This window comes from Salvelinus fontinalis, chromosome 16 (assembly GCF_029448725.1).
Source record: "Salvelinus fontinalis isolate EN_2023a chromosome 16, ASM2944872v1, whole genome shotgun sequence".
NCBI classification, from domain to species: domain Eukaryota; kingdom Metazoa; phylum Chordata; class Actinopteri; order Salmoniformes; family Salmonidae; genus Salvelinus; species Salvelinus fontinalis.
In genome coordinates, this window is record NC_074680.1 from 46,181,839 (window position 1) to 46,202,415 (window position 20,577).

The window sequence follows — 20,577 nt, forward strand, 5'->3', positions numbered from 1 at the left end:
GTTGTCTCTCCAGGGTAATCTGTAATGTTGTCTCTCCAGGGTAATCTGTAATGTTGTCTCTCCAGGGTAATCTGTATTGTTGTTGTCTCTCCAGGGTAATCTGTAATGTTGTTGTCTCTCCAGGGTAATCTGTAATGTTGTCTCTCCAGGGTAATCTGTAATGTTGTTGTCTCCAGGGTAATCTGTAATGTTGTTGTCTCTCCAGGGTAATCTGTATTGTAATGTTGTCTCTCCAGGGTAATCTGTATTGTAATGTTGTCTCTCCAGGGTAATCTGTATTGTTGTTGTCTCCAGGGTAATCTGTATTGTAATGTTGTCTCTCCGGGGTAATCTGTATTGTTGTCTCTCCGGGGTAATCTGTATTGTTGTCTCTCCGGGGTAATCTGTAATGTTGTTGTCTCTCCGGGGTAATCTGTATTGTTGTTGTCTCTCCGGGGTAATCTGTAATGTTGTCTCTCCAGGGTAATCTGTAATGTTGTTGTCTCCAGGGTAATCTGTAATGTTGTTGTCTCTCCAGGGTAATCTGTAATGTTGTTGTCTCTCCAGGGTAATCTGTATTGTAATGTTATCTCTCCAGGGTAATCTGTAATGTAATGTTATCTCTCCAGGGTAATCTGTAATGTTGTTGTCTCTCCAGGGTAATCTGTTTTGGTGTTGTCTCTCCAGGGTAATCTGTTTTGTTGTTGTCTCTCCAGGGTAATCTGTAATGTTGTTGTCTCTCCAGGGTAATCTGTAATGTTGTTGTCTCTCCAGGGTAATCTGTAATGTTGTTGTCTCTCCAGGGTAATCTGTAATGTTGTTGTCTCTCCAGGGTAATCTGTATTGTTGTTGTCTCTCCAGGGTAATCTGTATTGTTGTTGTCTCTCCAGGGTAATCTGTATTGTTGTTGTCTCTCCGGGGTAATCTGTATTGTTGTTGTCTCTCCGGGGTAATCTGTATTGTTGTTGTCTCTCCGGGGTAATCTGTAATGTTGTTGTCTCTCCGGGGTAATCTGTAATGTTGTTGTCTCTCCGGGGTAATCTGTAATGTTGTTGTCTCTCCGGGGTAATCTGTAATGTTGTTGTCTCTCCGGGGTAATCTGTAATGTTGTTGTCTCTCCAGGGTAATCTGTAATGTTGTTGTCTCTCCAGGGTAATCTGTATTGTAATGTTGTCTCTCCAGGGTAATCTGTATTGTAATGTTGTCTCTCCAGGGTAATCTGTATTGTTGTTGTCTCCAGGGTAATCTGTATTGTTGTTGTCTCCAGGGTAATCTGTATTGTAATGTTGTCTCTCCGGGGTAATCTGTATTGTTGTCTCTCCGGGGTAATCTGTAATGTTGTTGTCTCTCCGGGGTAATCTGTATTGTTGTTGTCTCTCCAGGGTAATCTGTAATGTTGTCTCTCCAGGGTAATCTGTAATGTTGTCTCTCCAGGGTAATCTGTAATGTTGTTGTCTCCAGGGTAATCTGTAATGTTGTTGTCTCTCCAGGGTAATCTGTAATGTTGTCTCTCCAGGGTAATCTGTATTGTTGTTGTCTCTCCAGGGTAATCTGTATTGTTGTTGTCTCTCCAGGGTAATCTGTAATGTTGTCTCTCCAGGGTAATCTGTATTGTTGTTGTCTCTCCAGGGTAATCTGTATTGTTGTTGTCTCTCCAGGGTAATCTGTAATGTTGTTGTCTCTCCAGGGTAATCTGTAATGTTGTCTCTCCAGGGTAATCTGTAATGTTGTTGTCTCCAGGGTAATCTGTAATGTTGTTGTCTCTCCAGGGTAATCTGTATTGTAATGTTGTCTCTCCAGGGTAATCTGTATTGTAATGTTGTCTCTCCAGGGTAATCTGTATTGTTGTTGTCTCCAGGGTAATCTGTATTGTTGTTGTCTCCAGGGTAATCTGTATTGTAATGTTGTCTCTCCGGGGTAATCTGTATTGTTGTCTCTCCGGGGTAATCTGTATTGTTGTCTCTCCGGGGTAATCTGTAATGTTGTTGTCTCTCCGGGGTAATCTGTATTGTTGTTGTCTCTCCGGGGTAATCTGTAATGTTGTCTCTCCGGGGTAATCTGTAATGTTGTTGTCTCCAGGGTAATCTGTAATGTTGTTGTCTCTCCAGGGTAATCTGTAATGTTGTTGTCTCTCCAGGGTAATCTGTATTGTAATGTTATCTCTCCAGGGTAATCTGTAATGTTGTTGTCTCTCCAGGGTAATCTGTAATGTTGTTGTCTCTCCAGGGTAATCTGTTTTGGTGTTGTCTCTCCAGGGTAATCTGTTTTGTTGTTGTCTCTCCAGGGTAATCTGTAATGTTGTTGTCTCTCCAGGGTAATCTGTAATGTTGTTGTCTCTCCAGGGTAATCTGTAATGTTGTTGTCTCTCCAGGGTAATCTGTAATGTTGTTGTCTCTCCAGGGTAATCTGTATTGTTGTTGTCTCTCCAGGGTAATCTGTATTGTTGTTGTCTCTCCAGGGTAATCTGTATTGTTGTTGTCTCTCCAGGGTAATCTGTATTGTTGTTGTCTCTCCGGGGTAATCTGTATTGTTGTTGTCTCTCCGGGGTAATCTGTAATGTTGTTGTCTCTCCGGGGTAATCTGTAATGTTGTTGTCTCTCCGGGGTAATCTGTAATGTTGTTGTCTCTCCGGGGTAATCTGTAATGTTGTCTCTCCAGGGTAATCTGTATTGTTGTTGTCTCTCCAGGGTAATCTGTATTGTTGTTGTCTCTCCAGGGTAATCTGTAATGTTGTTGTCTCCAGGGTAATCTGTTTTGTTGTTGTCTCTCCAGGGTAATCTGTAATGTTGTTGTCTCTCCAGGGTAATCTGTATTGTTGTTGTCTCTCCAGGGTAATCTGTATTGTTGTTGTCTCTCCAGGGTAATCTGTATTGTTGTTGTCTCTCCAGGGTAATCTGTATTGTTGTTGTCTCTCCAGGGTAATCTGTATTGTTGTTGTCTCTCCAGGGTAATCTGTAATGTTGTTGTCTCTCCAGGGTAATCTGTAATGTTGTTGTCTCTCCAGGGTAATCTGTAATGTTGTTGTCTCTCCAGGGTAATCTGTAATGTTGTTGTCTCTCCAGGGTAATCTGTATTGTTGTTGTCTCTCCAGGGTAATCTGTATTGTTGTTGTCTCTCCAGGGTAATCTGTAATGTTGTCTCTCCAGGGTAATCTGTAATGTTGTCTCTCCGGGGTAATCTGTAATGTTGTCTCTCCGGGGTAATCTGTATTGTTGTTGTCTCTCCAGGGTAATCTGTAATGTTGTCTCTCCGGGGTAATCTGTAATGTTGTTGTCTCTCCGGGGTAATCTGTAATGTTGTTGTCTCTCCGGGGTAATCTGTAATGTTGTTGTCTCTCCGGGGTAATCTGTAATGTTGTTGTCTCTACAGTAGTATGTAATCTGTAATGTCTCTACAGTAGTATGTAATCTGTAAGGTAATGTTGTTGTCTCTCCAGTCCATAGCTGAAGGTTTCAAGGAGGCTGTTCAGTACGTTCTGCCACAGCTCATGATGGTTCCTGTATACCACTGTTTGCACTACTTTGAACTACTGCAGGTGAGTGTTTACTGACACACACACACACACACACACACACTCTGTCTGATCCAGTAGAGACGGTCTGTTACAGACTTTGCCTAAGGATTAACCCATGTCCTACCATACCTGTATCTCTGTCCTGTTTCTCTCCTGTCTCCCTTTCAGGCTTCAGGCCTTTCCAACCTGTGTGTAAGACATGTCCACCTCCCCACTCTAGCCAGGTCCCCTCCCCACTCTAGCCAGGTCCCCTCCCCACTCTAGCCAGGTCCCCTCCCCACTCTAGCCAGGTCCCCTCCCCACTCTAGCCAGGTCCCCTCCCCACTCTAGCCAGGTCCCCTCCCCACTCTAGCCAGGTCCCCTCCCCACTCTAGCCAGGTCCCCTCCCCACTCTAGCCAGGTCCCCTCCCCACTCTAGCCAGGTCCCCTCCCCACTCTAGCCAGGTCCCCTCCCCACTCTAGCCAGGTCCCCTCCCCACTCTAGCCAGGTCCCCTCCCCACTCTAGCCAGGTCCCCTCCCCACTCTAGCCAGGTCCCCTCCCCACTCTAGCCAGGTCCCCTCCCCACTCTAGCCAGGTCCCCTCCCCACTCTAGCCAGGTTCCCTCCCCACTCTAGCCAGGTCCCCTCCCCACTCTAGCCAGGTCCCCTCCCCACTCTAGCCAGGTCCCTTCCCCACTCTAGCCAGGTCCCCTCCCCACTCTAGCCAGGTCCCCTCCCCACTCTAGCCAGGAACCCCTCCCCACTCTAGCCAGGACCCCCTCCCCACTCTAGCCGGGAACCCCTCCCCACTCTAGCCGGGAACCCCTCCCCACTCTAGCCGGGAACCCCTCCCCACTCTAGCCGGGAACCCCTCCCCACTCTAGCCGGGAACCCCTCCCCACTCTAGCCGGGAACCCCTCCCCACTCTAGCCGGGACCCCTCCCCACTCTAGCCGGGAACCCCTCCCCACTCTAGCCGGGAACCCCTCCCCACTCTAGCCGGGAACCCCTCCCCACTCTAGCCGGGAACCCCTCCCCACTCTAGCCGGGAACCCCTCCCCACTCTAGCCGGGAACCCCTCCCCACTCTAGCCGGGAACCCCTCCCCACTCTAGCCGGGAACCCCTCCCCACTCCAGTCATATCATTCAATAGATGTGAGTTGATAGTTAACATCCAATGTATCTAGTCTACCAGGAGTAGTACAGACAGCACCAGGTGGGTTCTACCTGTTCTACTAGTAGTAGTGCAGACAGCACCAGGTGGGCTCTACCTGTTCTACTAGTAGTAGTGCAGACAGCACCAGGTGGGTTCTACCTGTTCTACTAGTAGTAGTGCAGACAGCACCAGGTGGGTTCTACCTGTTCTACTAGTAGTAGTGCAGACAGCACCAGGTGGGTTCTACCTGTTCTACTAGTAGTAGTACAGACAGCACCAGGTGGGTTCTACTAGTAGTAGTGCAGACAGCACCGGGTGGGCTCTACCTGTTCTACTAGTAGTAGTGCAGACAGCACCAGGTGGGCTCTACCTGTTCTACTAGTAGTAGTACAGACAGCACCAGGTGGGTTCTACCTGTTCTTCTAGTAGTAGTACAGACAGCATCAGGTGGGCTCTACCTGTTCTACTAGTAGTAGTACAGACAGCACTAGGTGGGTTCTACCTGTTCTACTAGTAGTAGTACAGACAGCACCAGGTGGGCTCTACCTGTTCTACTAGTAGTAGTACAGACAGCACCAGGTGGGCTCTACCTGTTCTACTAGTAGTAGTACAGACAGCACCAGGTGGGCTCTACCTGTTCTACTAGTAGTAGTACAGACAGCACCAGGTGGACTCTACTAGTAGTAGTACAGACAGCACCAGGTGGGCTCTACCTGTTCTACTAGTAGTAGTACAGACAGCACCAGGTGTGTTCTACTAGTAGTAGTACAGACAGCACTAGAGGTGGGTTCTACCTGTTCTACTAGTAGTAGTACAGACAGCACCAGGTGGGCTCTACCTGTTCTACTAGTAGTAGTACAGACAGCACCAGGTGGGTTCTACCTGTTCTACTAGTAGTAGTACAGACAGCACCAGGTGGGCTCTACCTGTTCTACTAGTAGTAGTACAGACAGCACCAGGTGGGTTCTACCTGTTCTACCAGGAGTAGTACAGACAGCACCAGGTGGGCTCTACCTGTTCTAGTAGTAGTACAGACAGCACCAGGTGGGTTCTACCTGTTCTACTAGTAGTAGTACAGACAGCACTAGGTGGGTTCTACCTGTTCTACTAGTAGTAGTACAGACAGCACCAGGTGGGTTCTACCTGTTCTACTAGTAGTAGTGCAGACAGCACCAGGTGGGCTCTACCTGTTCTACTAGTAGTAGTACAGACAGCACCAGGTGGGCTCTACCTGTTCTACTAGTAGTAGTACAGACAGCACCAGGTGGGCTCTACCTGTTCTACCAGGAGTAGTACAGACAGCACCAGGTGTGTTCTACTAGTAGTAGTGCAGACAGCACCAGGTGGGCTCTACCTGTTCTACTAGTAGTAGTGCAGACAGCACCAGGTGGGCTCTACCTGTTCTACTAGTAGTAGTGCAGACAGCACCAGGTGTGTTCTACTAGTAGTAGTGCAGACAGCACCAGGTGGGCTCTACCTGTTCTACTAGTAGTAGTGCAGACAGCACCAGGTGGGCTCTACCTGTTCTACTAGTAGTAGTACAGACAGCACCAGGTGGGTTCTACCTGTTCTACTAGTACTAGTACAGACAGCACCAGGTGGGTTCTACCTGTTCTACTAGTACTAGTACAGACAGCACCAGGTGGGTTCTACCTGTTCTACTAGTACTAGTACAGACAGCACCAGGTGGGTTCTACCTGTTCTACTAGTACTAGTACAGACAGCACCAGGTGGGTTCTACCTGTTCTACTAGTAGTAGTACAGACAGCACCAGGTGGGTTCTACCTGTTCTACTAGTAGTAGTGCAGACAGCACCTGGTGGGTTCTACCTGTTCTCCTAGTAGTAGTGCAGACAGCACCAGGTGGGCTCTACTAGTAGTAGTGCAGACAGCACCTGGTGGGTTCTACCTGTTCTACTAGTAGTAGTACAGACAGCACCAGGTGGGCTCTACTAGTAGTAGTACAGACAGCACCAGGTGGGTTCTACCTGTTCTACTAGTAGTAGTGCAGACAGCACCTGGTGGGTTCTACCTGTTCTACTAGTAGTAGTACAGACAGCACCAGGTGGGCTCTACTAGTAGTAGTACAGACAGCACCAGGTGGGCTCTACTAGTAGTAGTACAGACAGCACCAGGTGGGCTCAACTAGTAGTAGTACAGACAGCACCAGGTGGGTTCTACCTGTTCTACTAGTAGTAGTGCAGACAGCACCTGGTGGGTTCTACCTGTTCTACTAGTAGTAGTGCAGACAGCACCAGGTGGGCTCTACTAGTAGTAGTGCAGACAGCACCTGGTGGGTTCTACCTGTTCTACTAGTAGTAGTACAGACAGCACCAGGTGTGTTCTACTAGTAGTAGTGCAGACAGCACCAGGTGGGCTCTACCTGTTCTACTAGTAGTAGTGCAGACAGCACCAGGTGGGCTCTACCTGTTCTACTAGTAGTAGTGCAGACAGCACCTGGTGGGTTCTACCTGTTCTACTAGTAGTAGTGCAGACAGCACCAGGTGGGCTCTACCTGTTCTACTAGTAGTAGTGCAGACAGCACCTGGTGGGTTCTACCTGTTCTACTAGTAGTAGTACAGACAGCACCAGGTGGGTTCTACCTGTTCTACTAGTAGTAGTGCAGACAGCACCTGGTGGGCTCTACCTGTTCTACTAGTAGTAGTGCAGACAGCACCAGGTGGGCTCTACCTGTTCTACTAGTAGTAGTGCAGACAGCACCAGGTGGGCTCTACCTGTTCTAGTAGTAGTGCAGACAGCACTAGGTGGGCTCTACCTGTTCTACTAGTAGTAGTGCAGACAGCACCAGGTGGGCTCTACCTGTTCTACTAGTAGTAGTACAGACAGCACCAGGTGGGTTCTACCTGTTCTACCAGGAGTAGTACAGACAGCACCAGGTGGGTTCTACCTGTTCTACTAGTAGTAGTACAGACAGCACCAGGTGGGCTCTACTAGTAGTAGTACAGACAGCACCTGGTGGGTTCTACTAGTAGTAGTACAGACAGCACCAGGTGGGCTCTACCTGCTCTACTAGTAGTAGTATAGACAGCACCAGGTGGGTTCTACCTGTTCTACCAGGAGTAGTACAGACAGCACCAGGTGGGTTCTACCTGTTCTACTAGTAGTAGTACAGACAGCACCAGGTGGGCTCTACCTGTTCTACTAGTAGTAATACAGACAGCACTAGAGGTGGGTTCTACCTGTTCTACTAGTAGTAGTGCAGACAGCACCTGGTGGGTTCTACCTGTTCTACTAGTAGTAGTACAGACAGCACCAGGTGTGTTCTACTAGTAGTAGTGCAGACAGCACCAGGTGGGCTCTACCTGTTCTACTAGTAGTAGTACAGACAGCACCAGGTGGGTTCTACCTGTTCTACCAGGAGTAGTACAGACAGCACCAGGTGGGTTCTACCTGTTCTACTAGTAGTAGTACAGACAGCACCAGGTGGGCTCTACTAGTAGTAGTACAGACAGCACCAGGTGGGCTCTACCTGCTCTACTAGTAGTAGTATAGACAGCACCAGGTGGGTTCTACCTGTTCTACCAGGAGTAGTACAGACAGCACCAGGTGGGTTCTACCTGTTCTACTAGTAGTAGTGCAGACAGCACCTGGTGGGTTCTACCTGTTCTACTAGTAGTAGTACAGACAGCACCAGGTGTGTTCTACTAGTAGTAGTGCAGACAGCACCAGGTGGGTTCTACCTGTTCTACTAGTAGTAGTACAGACAGCACCAGGTGGGTTCTACCTGTTCTACTAGTAGTAGTACAGACAGCACCAGTTGGGTTCTACCTGTTCTACTAGTAGTAGTACAGACAGCACCAGGTGGGTTCTACCTGTTCTACTAGTAGTAGTACAGACAGCACCAGGTGGGTTCTACTAGTAGTAGTACAGACAGCACCAGGTGGGTTCTACCTGTTCTACTAGTAGTAGTACAGACAGCACTAGGTGGGTTCTACCTGTTCTACTAGTAGTAGTGCAGACAGCACCAGGTGGACTCTACTAGTAGTAGTGCAGACAGCACCAGGTGGGCTCTACCTGTTCTACTAGTAGTAGTACAGACAGCACTAGGTGGGTTCTACCTGTTCTACTAGTAGTAGTGCAGACAGCACCAGGTGGGTTCTACCTGTTCTACTAGTAGTAGTACAGACAGCACCAGGTGGGCTCTACCTGTTCTACTAGTAGTAGTACAGACAGCACTAGGTGGGTTCTACCTGTTCTACTAGTAGTAGTGCAGACAGCACCAGGTGGGTTCTACCTGTTCTACTAGTAGTAGTACAGACAGCACTAGGTGGGTTCTACCTGTTCTACTAGTAGTAGTGCAGACAGCACCAGGTGGGTTCTACCTGTTCTACTAGTAGTAGTGCAGACAGCACCAGGTGGGTTCTACCTGTTCTACTAGTAGTAGTGCAGACAGCACCAGGTGGGTTCTACTAGTAGTAGTGCAGACAGCACCTGGTGGGTTCTACTAGTAGTAGTGCAGACAGCACCAGGTGGGTTCTACTAGTAGTAGTGCAGACAGCACCTGGTGGGTTCTACTAGTAGTAGTGCAGACAGCACCGGGTGGGCTCTACCTGTTCTACTAGTAGTAGTGCAGACAGCACCAGGTGGGTTCTACTAGTAGTAGTGCAGACAGCACCGGGTGGGCTCTACCTGTTCTACTAGTAGTAGTGCAGACAGCACCTGGTGGGTTCTACCTGTTCTACTAGTAGTAGTACAGACAGCACCAGGTGGGCTCTACTAGTAGTAGTACAGACAGCACCAGGTGGGCTCTACCTGTTCTACTAGTAGTAGTACAGACAGCACCAGGTGGGTTCTACCTGTTCTACTAGTAGTAGTGCAGACAGCACCAGGTGGGTTCTACCTGTTCTACTAGTAGTAGTACAGACAGCACCGGGTGGGCTCTACCTGTTCTACTAGTAGTAGTACAGACAGCACTAGGTGGGTTCTACCTGTTCTACTAGTAGTAGTGCAGACAGCACCAGGTGGGTTCTACCTGTTCTACTAGTAGTAGTACAGACAGCACTAGGTGGGTTCTACCTGTTCTACCAGGAGTAGTACAGACAGCACCAGGTGGGCTCTACCTGTTCTACTAGTAGTAGTACAGACAGCACTAGGTGGGTTCTACCTGTTCTACCAGGAGTAGTACAGACAGCACCAGGTGGGCTCTACCTGTTCTACTAGTAGTAGTACAGACAGCACCAGGTGGGCTCTACCTGTTCTACTAGTAGTAGTACAGACAGCACCAGGTGTGTTCTACTAGTAGTAGTACAGACAGCACCAGGTGGGCTCTACCTGTTCTACTAGTAGTAGTGCAGACAGCACTAGGTGGGTTCTACCTGTTCTACTAGTAGTAGTACAGACAGCACCAGGTGGGTTCTACTAGTAGTAGTACAGACAGCACCAGGTGGGCTCTACCTGTTCTACTAGTAGTAGTGCAGACAGCACCAGGTGGGCTCTACCTGTTCTACTAGTAGTAGTACAGACAGCACTAGGTGGGTTCTACCTGTTCTACCAGGAGTAGTACAGACAGCACCAGGTGGGCTCTACCTGTTCTACTAGTAGTAGTACAGACAGCACTAGGTGGGCTCTACCTGTTCTACTAGTAGTAGTACAGACAGCACTAGGTGGGCTCTACCTGTTCTACTAGTAGTAGTACAGACAGCACCAGGTGGGCTCTACCTGTTCTACTAGTAGTAGTACAGACAGCACCAGGTGGGTTCTACCTGTTCTACTAGTAGTAGTACAGACAGCACCAGGTGGGTTCTACCTGTTCTACCAGGAGATTCTCTCCACCTGCTGCTTGTTGTTTAATCAACCACCTCCACGGAAAGTGTGTGTGTGTGTGTGTGTGTTCCAAAATACCTTTTTATATGTCCTGTAATGAGGTGTTTTCACCAATAGGATTATTCAGGAAACATCACTAGTTTCTATCCATACTTTATAGGGAACAACTGTCCTTTTCATTCATCCACAGACACACTTCTGTATCCGTCTAAGATAAAGACTTTATTACCCCCCCCCCCCCCCCCCCTTTCTCTCTCTGCATGGGGGAAATGACATACATTACATCTGTACATCTTGTCTCCTGTCGAAGCAGCAGCTACAGGAGCACAGTGAGGAGCAGGATGACCGAGAAGGTCTGAAGCAGGCCACCACCGCTCTGCTCAACCTCCAGTGTAGCGTGGAACGCATCTACACCAAACACCTGCCCCGACGCAAGCCTGGGTACGAACCGTTACGCCTTCACAGGACGGCCCTCTGCTGATACAGTAGTGGTCCAGAATTATCGGATCCCTTCATTTTTAAAGATGAGCAAATAATACTATATAAAATGTATTTTACAAATACTGAGGGGAAAAACTCAATAAAAAAAAAACAATATGACATTTTATACGAATACAATTAGAGGAATACATTTAACAAGTAATAAAAATTAGATGGGTGTCAAAATCCTGTCACCCTGCCCTGGTTTCATTACTCAGGCACCCCGCCCTGGTTTCATTACTCCATCACCCTGCCCTGGTTTCATTACTCCGGCGCCCCGCCCTGGTTTCATTACTCCGGCACCCTGCCCTGGTTTCATTACTCCGGCGCCCCGCCCTGGTTTCATTACTCCGGCGCCCCGCCCTGGTTTCATTACTCCGGCGCCCCGCCCTGGTTTCATTACTCCGGCGCCCCGCCCTGGTTTCATTACTCCATCACCCCGCCCTGGTTTCATTACTCCATCACCCCGCCCTGGTTTCATTACTCCGGCACCCTGCCCTGGTTTCATTCCTCCATCACACCCTGCCCTGGTTTCATTACTCCATCATCCTGCCCTGGTTTCATTACTCCGGCACCCTGCCCTGGTTTCATTACTCCGGCACCCTGCCCTGGTTTCATTACTCCGGCACCCTGCCCTGGTTTCATTACTCCGGCACCCTGCCCTGGTTTCATTACTCCGGCACACCCTGCCCTGGTTTCATTACTCCGGCACACCCCGCCTTGGTTTCATTACTCCGGCACACCCCGCCTTGGTTTCATTACTCCGGCACCCTGCCCTGGTTTCATTACTCCGGCACCCTGCCCTGGTTTCATTACTCCGGCGCCCCGCCCTGGTTTCATTACTCCATCACCCCGCCCTGGTTTCATTACTCCGGCACCCTGCCCTGGTTTCATTACTCCATCACACCCTGCCCTGGTTTCATTACTCCATCACCCTGCCCTGGTTTCATTACTCCATCACCCTGCCCTGGTTTCATTACTCCATCATCCTGCCCTGGTTTCATTACTCCGGCACCCTGCCCTGGTTTCATTACTCCGGCACCCTGCCCTGGTTTCATTACTCCGGCACCCTGCCCTGGTTTCATTACTCCATCACCCTGCCCTGGTTTCATTACTCCGGCACCCTGCCCTGGTTTCATTACTCCGGCACCCTGCCCTGGTTTCATTACTCCGGCACCCTGCCCTGGTTTCATTACTCCGGCACCCTGCCCTGGTTTCATTACTCCGGCACCCTGCCCTGGTTTCATTACTCCGGCACCCTGCCCTGGTTTCATTACTCCATCACCCTGCCCTGGTTTCATTACTCCGGCACCCTGCCCTGGTTTCATTACTCCATCACACCCTGCCCTGGTTTCATTACTCCATCACACCCTGCCCTGGTTTCATTACTCCATCACACCCTGCCCTGGTTTCATTACTCCATCACACCCCGCCCTGGTTTCATTACTCCGGCACACCCCGCCCTGGTTTCATTACTCCGGCACACCCCGCCCTGGTTTCATTACTCCGGCACCCTGCCCTGGTTTCATTACTCCGGCACCCTGCCCTGGTTTCATTACTCCGGCACCCTGCCCTGGTTTCATTACTCCATCACACCCCGCCCTGGTTTCATTACTCCGGCACACCCCGCCCTGGTTTCATTACTCCGGCACCCTGCCCTGGTTTCATTACTCCGGCACCCTGCCCTGGTTTCATTACTCCGGCACCCTGCCCTGGTTTCATTACTCCATCACACCCCGCCCTGGTTTCATTACTCCATCACACCCCGCCCTGGTTTCATTACTCCGGCACACCCCGCCCTGGTTTCATTACTCCAGTACCCTGCCCTGGTTTCATTACTCCGGCACCCTGCCTTGGTTTCATTACTCCATCACACCCTGCCCTGGTTTCATTACTCCATCACACCCTGCCCTGGTTTCATTACTCCATCACACCCTGCCCTGGTTTCATTACTCCATCACACCCTGCCCTGGTTTCATTACTCCATCACACCCTGCCCTGGTTTCATTACTCCGGCGCCCTGCCCTGGTTTCATTACTCCGGCGCCCTGCCCTGGTTTCATTACTCCGGCGCCCTGCCCTGGTTTCATTACTCCGGCGCCCCGCCCTGGTTTCATTACTCCGGCGCCCCGCCCTGGTTTCATTACTCCGGCGCCCCGCCCTGGTTTCATTACTCCGGCGCCCCGCCCTGGTTTCATTACTCCGGCGCCCCGCCCTGGTTTCATTACTCCGGCGCCCCGCCCTGGTTTCATTACTCCTTCACCCCGCCCTGGTTTCATTACTCCATCACCCCGCCCTGGTTTCATTACTCCGGCACCCTGCCCTGGTTTCATTCCTCCATCACACCCTGCCCTGGTTTCATTACTCCATCACACCCTGCCCTGGTTTCATTACTCCATCACCCTGCCCTGGTTTCATTACTCCATCACACCCTGCCCTGGTTTCATTACTCCATCACACCCTGCCCTGGTTTCATTACTCCATCACACCCTGCCCTGGTTTCATTACTCCATCACACCCTGCCCTGGTTTCATTACTCCGGCGCCCTGCCCTGGTTTCATTACTCCGGCGCCCCGCCCTGGTTTCATTACTCCGGCGCCCCGCCCTGGTTTCATTACTCCGGCGCCCCGCCCTGGTTTCATTACTCCGGCGCCCCGCCCTGGTTTCATTACTCCGGCGCCCCGCCCTGGTTTCATTACTCCGGCGCCCCGCCCTGGTTTCATTACTCCGGCGCCCCGCCCTGGTTTCATTACTCCATCACCCTGCCCTGGTTTCATTACTCCGGCACCCTGCCCTGGATTCATTACTTCATCACACCCTGCCCTGGTTTCATTACTCCGGCACCCCGCCCTGGTTTCATTACTCCGGTGGGTTTGGCCTTTGAAAGGTCAATGACCACCAGTTGCCCATCCCTGGTCTGGAGAGACTAGATTGATTCCTCAGTTCTCACCACCCTTTCTCTCTCCCTCTGTCCCTCTGTCTCTCTGTGTCTCTCTGTCTGTCTCTCTCTCTCCCTCTGTCTGTCTCTCTGTCCCTCTGTCTGTCTCTCTGTCTCTCTGTCTCTCTGTCCCTCTGTCCCTCTGTCCCTCTGTGTCCCTCTGTGTCCCTCTGTGTCCCTCTGTCTCTCTCTCTGTCTCTCTATCCCTCTGTCTCTCTCTCTGTCTCTCTGTCCCTCTGTCTGTCTGTCCCTCTGTCTCTCTGTCTGTCTCTCTCTCTCCCTCTCTCTGTCTCTCTGTCTCTCTGTCCCTCTGTCCCTCTGTCCCTCTGTCTCTCTGTCTCTCTGTCCCTCTGTCTCTCTGTCTCTCTGTCTCTCTGTCCCTCTGTCCCCCTCTGTCCCTCTGTCCCCCTCTGTCCCTCTGTCCCTCTCTGTCCCTCTGTCCCTCTGTCCCTCTGTCTCTCTCTCTGTCTCTCTGTCCCTCTGTCTGTCTGTCCCTCTGTCTCTCTGTCTGTCTCTCTCTCTGTCCCTCTGTCTCTCTGTCCCTCTGTCTCTCTCTCTGTCCCTCTGTCTCTCTGTCCCTCTGTCCCTCTGTCCCTCTCTGTCCCCCTCTGTCCCCCTCTGTCCCCCTCTGTCCCTCTCTGTCCCTCTGTCCCTCTCTGTCCCTCTGTCTCTCTGTCCCTCTGTCTCTCTGTCCCTCTGTCTCTCTCTCTGTCTCTCTGTCCCTCTGTCTGTCTGTCCCTCTGTCTCTCTGTCTGTCTCTCTCTCTGTCTCTCTGTCCCTCTGTCTCTCTGTCCCTCTGTCTCTCTCTCTGTCTCTCTGTCCCTCTGTCCCTCTGTCCCTCTGTCTCTCTGTCCCTCTGTCCCTCTCTGTCTCTCTGTCTGTCCCTCTGTCTCTCTGTCCCTCTCTGTCCCTCTCTGTCCCTCTCTGTCCCTCTCTGTCCCTCTCTGTCCCCCTCTGTCCCTCTGTCCCTCTCTGTCCCTCTGTCTCTCTCTGTCCCTCTGTCTCTCTGTCCCTCTGTCTCTCTGTCCCTCTGTCTCTCTCTCTGTCTCTCTGTCCCTCTGTCTGTCTGTCCCTCTGTCTCTCTGTCTGTCTCTCTCTCTGTCCCTCTGTCTCTCTGTCCCTCTGTCCCTCTGTCCCTCTGTCTCTCTGTCTCTCTGTCTCTCTGTCCCTCTCTCTCTCTCTCTCTGTCTCTCTGTCCCTCTGTCCCTCTGTTTCTCTCTCTGTCCCTCTGTCCCTCTGTCCCTCTGTCTCTCTGTCCCTCTGTCCCTCTCTGTCTCTCTGTCCCTCTGTCTGTCCCTCTGTCCCTCTCTGTCCCTCTGTCTGTCTGTCTCTCTGTCTGTCTCTCTGTCTGTCTGTCTCTCTGTCTCTCTCTGTCTCTCTCAATTCAATTCAATTCAAGGGGCTTTATTGGCATGGGAAACATGTGTTAACATTGCCAAAGCAAGTGAGGTAGACAATACACAAAAGTGAAACAAACAAAACTAATTAACAGTAAACATTACACATACAGAAGTTTCAAAACAATAAAGACATTACAAGTGTCATATTAAATATATACAGTGTTGTAACAATGTACAAATGGTTAAAGCACACAAGTTAAAATAAGTAAGCATAAATATGGGTTGTATTTACAATGGTGTTTGTTCTTCACTGGTTGCCCTTTTCTTGTGGCAACAGGTCACAAATCTTGCTGCTGTGATGCACACTGTGGAATTTCACCCAGTAGATATGGGAGTTTATCAAAATTGGGTTTGTTTTCTAATTCTTTGTGGATCTGTGTAATCTGAGGGAAATATGTCTCTCTAATATGGTCATACATTGGGCAGGAGGTTAGGAAGTGCAGCTCGGTTTCCACCTCATTTTGTGGGCAGTGTGCACATAGCCTGTCTTCTCTTGAGAGCCATGTCTGCCTTCGGTGGCCTTTCTCAATAGCAAGGCTATGCTCACTGAGTCTGTACATAGTCAAAGCTTTCCTTAAGTTTGGGTCAGTCACAGTGGTCAGGTATTCTGCCACTGTGTACTCTCTGTTTAGGGCCAAATAGCATTCTAGTTTGCTCTGTTTTTTTGTTAATTCTTTCCAATGTGTCAAGTAATTATCTTTTTGTTTTCTCATGATTTGGTTGGGTCTAATTGTGTTGCTGTCCTGGGGCTCTGTGGGGTGTGTTTGTGTTTGTGAACAGAGCCCTAGGACCAGCTTGCTTAGGGGACTCTTCTCCAGGTTCATCTCTCTGTAGGTGATGGCTTTGTTATGGAAGGTTTGGGAATCGCTTCCTTTTAGGTGGTTGTAGAATTTAACGGCTCTTTTCTGGATTTTGATAATTATTGGGTATCGGCCTAATTCTGCTCTGCATGCATTATTTGGTGTTCTACGTTGTACACGAAGGATATTTTTGCAGAATTCTGCATGCAGAGTCTCAATTTGGTGTTTGCCCCATTTTGTGAAATCTTGGTTGGTGAGCGGACCCCAGACCTCACAACCATAAAGGGCAATGGGCTCTATGACTGATTCAAGTATTTTTAGCCAGATCCTAATTGGTATGTTGAAATTTATGTTCCTTTTCCTCTCTCCCTCTGTCTGTCTCTCTGTCCCTCTGTCTCTCTGTCCCTCTCTCTGTCTCTCTCTCTCTGTCTGTGTCTCTCTGTCTCTCTCCAGTGAACCCATGTACCGTCTGTACAGCCGTCAGGTGCGCAGCAAGCAGCTGGCCATCAAGCGGATGAACGAGATCCAGAAGAGCATCGACGGCTGGGAGGGAAAGGACATCGGCCAGTGCTGTTCCGCGTTCATCCTGGAGGGGGCGCTCCTCCGCGCCGGCGCCAAACACGAGCGACACAACTTCCTGTTCGACGGCCTCATGATCAGCTGTAAGGCCAATCAGAGCTCCCGACTCCCCGGTTCCGGAAGCGGGGCGGAGTTTCGTCTCAAGGAGAAGTTCGTCCTACGGAAAGTCCGCATCGTGGACCGCGAGGACTCGGCGGAGTTAAAACACGCCTTCGAACTCGTCGGTAAAGACGAGAACTGCGTGGTGTTCTGCGCTCGCTCGGCGGAGGAGAAGGGGGCGTGGATGGCGGCGCTGGTGACCCTGCAGTACCGCTCCACGCTGGACCGTATGCTGGACACGGTTCTACAGCACGAGGAGCAGGCCCAGCCACTCCGCCTGCCCTCCCCGGAGCTTTACCGCTTCGCTGTGCACGACTCCGAGGAGAACATCGTGTTTGAGGACCGTGTCCAGAGCAAGACTGGGATACCTATTATTAAGGCTGGGACGGTGGTCAAGCTTATAGAGAGGCTCACATACCACATGTACGCTGATCCCAACTTTGTACGTACCTTTCTGACCACCTACCGGTCGTTCTGCAAGCCCCAGGATCTCCTGAGACTGTTGATAGACAGGTATGGTACCACAGAATTACAACAGTATATACACAGGCATTCAGAAAGTATTCAGACCTCTTGACTGTTTCCACATTGTGTTATGTTACAGCTTTATTCTAAAATGGATTACATGGATTTTCTTCCTCATCCATCTCCACACAATACCCCATAATGACATCACAATACCCCATAATGACATCACAATACCCCATAATGACATCACAATACCCCATAATGACATCACAATACCCCATAATGACATCACAATACCCCATATTGACATCACAATACCCCATAATGACATCACAATACCCCATAATGACATCACAATATCCCATAATGACATCACAATATCCCATAATGACATCACAATACCCCATAATGACTTCACAATATCCCATAATGACTTCACAATACCCCATAATGACAAAGCAAAAACAGGTGTGTAGACATTTTTGCTAATTTATTAAAAATACAGAAAAACAGAATTACCTTATTTATATAAGTATTCAGACCCTTTGCTTTGAAACTCAAAATTGAACTCAGGTGCATCCTGTTTCCATTGATCATCCTTAAGATGTTTCTAGAACTTGATTGGAATCCACCTGTGGTAAATTCAATTGATTGGACGTGATTTAGAAAGGCACACACCTGTCTATATTAGGTCCCACAGTAGACAGTGCATGCCAGAGCAAAAACCAAGCCATGAGGTCGAAGGAATTGTCCGTAGAGCTCTGAGACTATATTGTGTTGAGGCACAGTTCTGGGGAAGGTCACCAAAAAATGTGTGCAGCATTCAAGGTCCTCAAGAACACAGTGGCCTCCATTATTTTTAAATGTAAGAAGTTTGGAACCACCAAGACTCTTCCTAGATCTGGCCGCCCGGCCAAACTGAGCAATCGGGGGAGGTCAGGGAGGTGACCAAGAACCCGATGGTCACTCTGACAGAGCTCTGGAGTTCCTCTGTGGAGATGGGAGAACCTTCCAGAAGGACAACCATCTCAGCAGCACTCCACCAATCAGACCTTTATGGTAGAGTTGGCCAGACGGCAGCCACTCCTCAGTAGAAGGCACATGACCGCTCGCTTGGAGTTTGCCAAACTGAAACAAGATTGTCTGGTCTGATGAAACCAAGATTGAACTCTTTGGCCTGAATGCCAAGCGTCACGTCTGGAGGAAACCTGGCACCATCCCTACGGTGAAGCATGGTGGTGGCAGCAGCATGCTGTGGGGATATTTTTCAGCGGCAGGGGGTCCCCCCCACGGGACGGTTGAGCTAACGTAGGCTAATGTGATTAGCATGAGGTTGTAAGTAACAAGAACATTTCCCAGGACATAGACATATCTGATATGGGCAGAAAGCTTACATTCTTGTTAATCTAACTGCACTGTCTAATTTACAGTAGCTATTAGAGTGAACAAATACCATGCTATTGTTTGAGGATAGTGCACAATTATGAACTTTAAATGTATTAATAAACAAATTAGGCACATTTGGGCAGTCTTGATACAACTTTTTTAACAGAAATGCAATGCCATCTAGTGGCCGAAATCTAAATTGCACCTTGGCTGGAATAATACTTAATGGCCTTTTCTCTTGCATTTCAAAGATGATAGTATTATCTTTTACCAGATCTAATGTGTTATATTCTCCTACATTCATTTAACATTTCCACAAACTTTCCTTTCAAATGGTATCAGGAATATGCATATCCTTGCTTTAGGTCCTGAGCTACAGGAAGTTATATTTGAGTTTGTCATTTTTGTCATTCAGACCCTTTTCTTTTTTTTAAGGGTCTGATCCTTAAATGTAATATTGAGTGTATGGTTCTGGGACGAATATTTTACAACTGTTGATGGGTTTTTGGCAGTATGGCCTTCGTCAGGGAGGACAACTGTTGGTTTGACAATAACATATTTGATCTTTCCCAGAATTGAGATCCCTGAGCCAGAACCCACAGAGGCAGACAAACAGGCTCTATGGAATGGGGATCAGCCAATGGCTGCAGAGCTACAGAGGTTCCGCAGGGAGTACGTCCAACCCGTCCAACTCCGGTATGATCACTATTCCATTGTCCAATGAGTCTGCATACCACTCTCCAATCAGATTCCATCCCACCATACCACTCTCCAATCAGATTCCATCCCACCATACCACTCTCCAATCAGATTCCATCCCACCATACCACTCTCCAATCAGATTCCATCCCACCATACCACTCTCCAATCAGATTCCATCCCACCATACCACTCTCCAATCAGATTCCATCCCACCATACCACTCTCCAATCAGATTCCATCCCACCATACCACTCTCCAATCAGATTCCATCCCACCATACCACTCTCCAATCAGATTCCACCATCACCATGTCTGGTATTTGACCCACTTCTTTCAATTCTCTCTCTCTCCTCTCTCTCAGGGTCCTGAATGTGTTCCGTCAGTGGGTGGAGCATCATTTCTATGACTTTGAGAACGACCCTGAGCTACGAGGCCGACTGGAGGAGTACATCAGCAGCATCCTACAACTCCGAGGTCGGCCCCCCCCCCCCCAATTACACTACCACTTGGCCCCTCCCTCCAATACCACTTTAAAAAACAAATATGTACACGTGTTTTATTTACCAGACACTGTTATTGTGAGAGGATTTTTTTTTTTTTATGATTGCCGTTTATTTGCAGTATGTAATGAATATATTGGAAAGTGTGACACACAGATTCTCAAAAACTCTGACTTCTAACCTCTTGCCAGTCTAGATGGGGACTAATGTCATGTTTTATATGTGCTGCACCGCCGGCTGAGCCTGTACAGAGACACATTTCATGTCTCTGAAAAAGTCCTTCTTCTTCCTGCTTGACCAGGCAAGTCTATGAGGAAGTGGGTGGAGTCCATCAACAAGATCATCAAGAGGAAGATGCAGACTCAGTCTAACGGGGTCAGCCACAACATCACCTTCGAGAGCCCGCCGCCGCCCATCGAGTGGCACATCAGCCGTCTGGGCCAGACGGACACCTTTGACCTCATGACCCTTCACCCCATAGAGATCGCCCGCCAGCTCACACTGCTTGAGTCTGAACTCTACAGGTGAGACCACTGTTTCCATGGTGACACCTCCTAACTATACCACTCGTATACCTTCCACTACTATAATATTACTATAATATTACTATAATATTACTCTACCTTCCACTACAATAATATTACTATAATATTACTCTACCTTCCACTACTATAATATTACTATAATATTACTCTACCTTCCACTACTATAATATTACTATAATATTACTATAATATTACTCTACCTTCCACTGGTATAATATTACTATAATATTACTCTACCTTCCACTGGTATAATATTACTCTACCTTCCAC

At 49.2% G+C, this 20,577-nt stretch overlaps 1 protein-coding gene across 1 annotated transcript in view; it reads left to right on the top strand.

The window, feature by feature from the left end:
* The window catches only part of LOC129813253 (son of sevenless homolog 2-like), a 96,251-nt gene that overhangs the window by 50,453 nt on the left and 25,221 nt on the right, over positions 1-20,577 (top strand). The window contains exons 7-12 of the mRNA XM_055865553.1: positions 3,416-3,514; positions 10,725-10,852; positions 16,482-17,219; positions 19,134-19,256; positions 19,624-19,736; positions 20,064-20,286. Coding sequence (XP_055721528.1) covers positions 3,416-3,514; positions 10,725-10,852; positions 16,482-17,219; positions 19,134-19,256; positions 19,624-19,736; positions 20,064-20,286 — 1,424 coding nt within the window. The remainder of the gene's footprint in view (positions 1-3,415; positions 3,515-10,724; positions 10,853-16,481; positions 17,220-19,133; positions 19,257-19,623; positions 19,737-20,063; positions 20,287-20,577) is intronic.